This window comes from Salminus brasiliensis, chromosome 14, assembly GCF_030463535.1.
Source record: "Salminus brasiliensis chromosome 14, fSalBra1.hap2, whole genome shotgun sequence".
Taxonomy (NCBI): Eukaryota; Metazoa; Chordata; class Actinopteri; order Characiformes; family Bryconidae; genus Salminus; species Salminus brasiliensis.
This window is the reverse complement of record NC_132891.1, coordinates 37,043,715-37,049,888: the sequence shown is the minus strand read 5'-3', so window position 1 is coordinate 37,049,888 and position 6,174 is coordinate 37,043,715. Positions and strand designations below refer to the sequence as shown.

Here is a 6,174-nt window from a genome sequence, read left to right as displayed (position 1 = left end):
ACATACACACACACACATACACATACACACACACACATACACACATGTACACACACACACGTACACACACACACGTACACACACACACACACACACACACACACACACACACACAGTGTTGTATGTGCGCAGGCTTGTTCTGTAATGAAGCTGTGATTGATCAGGTGGTACTGCAAGAACATTAACAGATCTGAAGCTGAAACGTTACTGAGGCAGGAGGTGAGTCCATTTACCAGCGTACACACACACCCTGGCCATTTTATCAGAAACACCCTACCTCGTGCTTCCACTCACTGGCCACTTTATTAGAAACACCCTACCATGTGCTTCCTCTTTGTGTCTGATCTCTGTTCTCTTGACTGTGTGTGTGTGTGTGTGTGTGAAGGATAGAGATGGTGGGTTCATTGTGAGAGAGTCCAGTCAGCCCAACAGCTACACCGTGTCTGTCTACACTAAAGCTCTGAGGTACCTCCACCATGATCTCACAGACACATTCAGTGCTGATCTATTGATTAACTGGACACATGGTCAGTGGAGTGTGAATGGCTGCTAACTGATTGATTGCTTGATCGATTGGTCAGTCCGGACACGGGAGACGTGAGGCACTACCAGATAAAGCGAACAGAAGCGGGGAAGTTCTTCCTGGCTGAGAACTATGTGTTCAGCTCCATCCCTGAGGTCATCCGGTACCACCAGCACAACGCTGCAGGTAACCCCCAAGACCAGCACTGACCCACAGACATGACCGCTACCCCAGATTCTGGTAGAAGGTCCACAGTAACGGAATGACCTGTGTGTGTGAACGGGCAGGTCTCGTAACGCGGCTGCGTTATCCTGTTGGCCCGACGGGAAAGTGTCTCCCTGCTACAGCGGGATTCAGCTCAGGTAAGAACACACCTACACACCTCCACCTGCAGACTCCACTGACGCTGCTCAGTGCCTCAGTCCACTGGGGTGGGGTGCCGGTTCTGTGAGGGGGCGTGAGCTGTGCGGTGACCCTGAGTGACGATGTTATGGTTACTCAGTGTTTATCAGTGCTGTGGGTGTGACGGTTATCGCTACAGTAACAGTAACAGTAACTGTACAGATATATTTATATAAGCATTAATATTACACTAACAATTACATTCACTGACCAGCCACTTCATTAACACCACCCCTACACTCTACCTACACTCCTTCTTTCCCAGTTGTGTTTCTCCGTGTTCTAGTAGGCCTGAAATGTACCAGCAAATTTATATAAAATATGTAGAAAATACATTAATATTATAATTTCATAAACATTCTTGAAAGTAAACTTTGATCCCACTTTATAATATTGTATTTTTATAAATACATTGTAAATTATATTAAATTATTTTATAAATACAATGATCGTTTTTATAACTACATTCTAAATGATAATACAGTATTTTTGATAAATACATTATTATAATATAGGATTGTTATAAATATATTATTATAATTTAGTATTTTTATTAATACATTCTTTAAATACATTACTTTGAAGTATACTTTTGGTAATTTATTATACTTCTGAAATACACTACAGTCATTCATGCACACTTGAAATGTGATATAAACTGATAGTATATTTGTAACACACTAAAACCGTAGTACAGTATAGTCAAATATGTTTGTTACGCACTACAAACATTAGAAGTATATTTAAATATATTTAACTAAATTGCATAGACATTAGAGGTATATGTACTCATATTAATGTGAGTACTATTACACTTATAACACATCCAGACAGCACGGCTCAACATTCCTCCAGACGTCTTCCGTCCACTCGAGGAATCAATGCCACGTTGAGTTGCTGCACTTTGCCAGGCCAGAATGGGTCCTACACAACACTAGATCCCGTCCCATTACTTTTGGCATGTCAGTGAAGGAGTGACTGTGTTACACTAACACTGGTAATGCTACAGTAACATTACGATGCTGTGTGTGTGTGTGTGTGCAGATAAGTGGGAGATTAACCCGTCCGAGCTGACGTTTATGAAGGAGCTGGGCAGCGGTCAGTATGGAGTGGTCAGGCTGGGGAAGTGGAGGGCGCTCTGTAGAGTGGCCATTAAAGTGATCAACGAAGGGTCCATGTCGGAGGAGGACTTCATAGAGGAGGCCAAGATCATGACGTGAGACACACACACACACACACACACACACACACACATGCTAGGCCTATACAAAATACATACAGTTCCAGTGTACAGCCCACACACAGCATCGTGATGCAGATCAGCACAAAAACAGGTCAGATGTTCAGAGTTTAGCTGAAATCACACATTTTAAACAGCTCATCTCTGACGCAACACACACACACACACACACACACACACACACAGTGGAAAGTTTAGTAAGACAATGGAAAATGTGGCAAGTGAGGGGGTAGAGAGTGTGTAAAGAGTGAGAAAGAGGAGAGGAACGAGAGGTGAGAACACACACACACACCCAGGCTGATGACCACTTCCTGTGAATATAAAGAAGAAAGCTCTCACATCTGACGAGTGTGACGGAAGAGTGTTCAGTGACAGAGTTTAATGAGTGTGAGAATGAAGGTGTGTGTGTGTGTGTGCTGCATATTTCCTTCACCTTTTAGTTGCACTTTGTGAGTGAAGAGTTGAGACTCAGGTTTAGGATCAGGATTAGGAGTCCCTGCCTGTTCAGTTAGGCCTGACTGTGCTGATTAGTGCTTGGACCCCTTCTGTTGCCTGTTGCTGCTGTTCTGTATGTAGTCGTTCAGTAAACATCCTCCCAGGTTCTGGCATTCTGTTCATGCAGAAAAACAACAACGACACATAATATGTGTGTTATAAGCAGTGTGTGTGTGTGTGTGTGTGTGCAGGAGGCTGTGTCACCCGAAGCTGGTGCAGCTGTACGGAGTGTGTACAGTACAGAGGCCGATCTGCATTGTGACGGAGCTGATGGAGAAGGGCAGTCTGCTCCACGTTCTGCAGGAGAGCGCAGACACCCTGCACAGTGTGAGGCTGCTGGCCATGTGCCAGGACGTGTGTGAGGGAATGCAGTACCTGGAGGACAACAACTTCATCCACAGAGACCTGGTCAGCGTTCTACTGCAACTCTACTGCAGTTCTACTGCAACTCTACTGCAACTCTACTGCAGTTCTACTGCAACTCTACTGCAACTCTACTGCAACTCTACTGAAACTCTACTGCAACTCTACTGCAGTTCTACTGCAACTCTACTGCAGTTCTACTGCAGTTCTACTGCAACTCTACTGCAACTCTACTGAAACTCTACTGAAACTCTACTGCAACTCTACTGCAACTCTACTGAAGTTCTACTGCAACTCTACTGCAACTCTACTGCAGTTCTACTGCAACTCTACTGCAATTCTACTGCAACTCTACTGCAACTCTACTGCAATTCTACTGCAACTCTACTGCAATTCTACTGCAATTCTGCTGTAATTCTACTGCAATTCTGCTGCAATTCTGCTGTAATTCTGCTGTAATTCTACTCAGCTCTACTCCATTATAATCACCTCTACACAGTTCATCTCCAACTCTACTGTAATTCTACTCAGCTCTACTCCATTATAATCACCTCCACACAGTTCATCTCCAACTCTACTGTAATTCCAATCAGTTCAACACAATTCTACCCCAACTCCACCCAGTTCTCCAGTCACTTCTACAGGTCTACCCCACTGTGACTCAGTTCTATTCAGTTCTACTTAGCTCCACTTAATTTGACTACACTCTGCTAGGATCTGCTTCAACACAATTCCATTCTCTGCGCAATTCTACTCCAACTCTACCCAATGCAACTCAATAGTACTTTAATTTGACTCAATAAACTCCATTCTACTTGATTCACCGCCCACCTTACTCAGTTCCACTCTAATTCTATTCAATTCCACTTTAACACAAATGAATTCTACTCTACTTTATTTTATTCTAACCAATTCAACTGAATGATTCCGCTCTACTCGACTTTCCCCAGCTTTCCTCCGATCACAAACAGGTTTACTGACAGCATTTCTAACCAGCATGGCTGAAGTTCTTCTTAGGCCTTGATGTAGCCTCTCTTACTTCACTTTAGCTTTAGCTGTGCTAGTGTAGCTAGTGGTGCAGGCTAGAATGCTAACTAAGGTAATATGCTAATATGTCTCCTGCAGGCAGCGAGGAACTGTCTGATGAATGAGAGGAATGTTGTGAAAGTTTGCGACTTCGGTATGACAAGGTTAGAGCATTAAAAGGCTACTACCACACACACACACACACACACACACACACACAGAAACTGTCTGTAAATGATGGAATGGTGTTGGTGTTTGTAGGTATGTGCTGGATAATCAGTACACCAGCTCTACGGGCTCCAAGTTCCCGGTGCGCTGGTCTCCTCCTGAGGTCATCCACTTCCAAAAATACAGCAGCAAGTCCGACGTCTGGTCCTTCGGTGAGAAACAGTGAACACCCCGGCAGTGATGAGCTTTAACCCCAGTCCTTACCCCAGTAACTTTACTATATTTACACGCTCTACCGCTTCTCTACATACACTATATGAACAAAAGTATCGGGACACGTTTTCATTCATTGTCTCTTCTAAAATCAGGGGTATTAGAAGAAGTGAGGATTTGATTGCATTCAGCAACAAGTGCATTATTGAGGTCAGGATGTTAGACCTAATCCCCAACTGTTAGCTGTTAGCTAAACCCCAACTCTCTCCAAAAGAGACTAGACAAGCTGTGTGTGTGCATTTGCACATCTGCGTCAATGCAGTCATTCGCTGTCATTAGAGCCGAATGCAGTCATTAGATGGGGTGTCCACAAACATTTGGACATACGGTGTACTTTCCAGACAGGGTTCCCACTCTCAGTACTCTAAACTAAACTAGCAGCTGGGCTCCCCTCTGCCAACTGTAATCTAGAACCTTATTGTGTTCCCACTAATTCATTGTTCCACACAGACGAATGCGCACATTTAGACATTCCTAGGTTGCTGCTAAGAAGTTGCTGTGGTATTCCGGGTGGTTGCTAGGACGTTGCTATGAAACACTAAAATAAACTAAAACTATGCTATTAAACTAAGCTGCCAGCTGTAATCTAGAACCTCACTGTGTTTCCCTCTAATGTTCCCTCTGCTGGGTCCACTTTACTGAGATTCCCACTCCAGCTTGTGTTCCTGTTTAATTACCATTAAATAAACCATTAAAAAGCTGTGTGTGTGTGTGTGTGTGTGTGTGTGTGTGTGTGTGTGTGTGTGTGTCCTCTCTGTAGGTGTGTTGATGTGGGAGGTGTTCTCTGAAGGTCGGACCCCATTTGGGAGCAAGTCTAACACTGAGGTGGTGGAGGAGGTCACTGAGGGTGGACGTCTCTACAGACCCCAAAAATCCCCCCCAAACATCTACAACATCATGTTCCAGTGCTGGCACGAGGTCACACACTCACACTCCTTCACTCCAGCGCTGAAATCAGTTCACAATTCTAAAAATGCTAATGTAGCTAACACACAATGGAAACCTATGACCCACCAATTAGCATTAAGCTATGGGAATGATAGGAGTGATGGTGGAGGAGCTCCATTCAGTACTTTTGGGATGAGTTGGAGATGATGAGGTGGGGTGGTGATCATCAGTCAACATCCTGACCTCACTAACGCTCTTGTTGCTGAATTCAATCAAATCCTCACAGCAATGCTCCTCCTCCGGAATCTAGTAGAAAGTCTTCTTCTCTGGACAGTAGAGACAGTTACTTCAACAGAAGCAGAAGAAACTCTTTGTAATATCCTTGATTTCAGAAGAAACAGTGAATGGGCAAGTGTCCCAATACTTTTGTCCATATAGTTTATGTTAATTTAAGTTTGTGTATGTGTGTTTTCAGAGGCCTCATGGTCGGCCTTCGTTCTCCGAGCTGCTCCAGAGCATCAAAGAGGCAGCTGAGGAACAAACGCTGTAGAGGAGAAGAACAACAACAAACAACAACAACAAATAATATTCAAACTAAACTAAAACTAAAGAAGTAAAAATATGCAGAATTCAGGTCCAGGAAGTAAAAATCTTTTTTTTTCTTTTCCAGACCTGAATTTTTTTTATCCTCAACGATAACTCAAACATTTATACTTCACACTGTAAAAATGTTCATATACAAGATTTTAATATGAAATGTTTTTATATTTTTGTAATAAAATCTCTGGAAACCTGT

At 43.3% G+C, this 6,174-nt stretch overlaps 1 protein-coding gene across 3 annotated transcripts in view; it reads left to right on the top strand.

Annotated features, from left to right (window-relative positions):
* The window catches only part of txk (TXK tyrosine kinase), a 9,004-nt gene extending 2,830 nt beyond the window's left edge, over positions 1 to 6,174 (top strand). The window contains exons 6-15 of one of the 3 annotated variants that reach the window (XM_072696284.1): positions 165 to 219; positions 386 to 465; positions 582 to 709; positions 811 to 885; positions 1,970 to 2,141; positions 2,852 to 3,068; positions 4,149 to 4,213; positions 4,311 to 4,429; positions 5,251 to 5,408; positions 5,854 to 6,174. In XM_072696284.1, coding sequence (XP_072552385.1) covers positions 165 to 219; positions 386 to 465; positions 582 to 709; positions 811 to 885; positions 1,970 to 2,141; positions 2,852 to 3,068; positions 4,149 to 4,213; positions 4,311 to 4,429; positions 5,251 to 5,408; positions 5,854 to 5,928 — 1,144 coding nt within the window. In that variant the 3' untranslated portion in view covers positions 5,929 to 6,174. Of the gene's footprint in view, positions 1 to 164; positions 220 to 385; positions 466 to 581; positions 710 to 810; positions 886 to 1,969; positions 2,142 to 2,851; positions 3,069 to 4,148; positions 4,214 to 4,310; positions 4,430 to 5,250 lie in introns of all 3 variants that reach the window. The other 2 variants (XM_072696285.1, XM_072696283.1) reach the window with 2 other exon arrangements.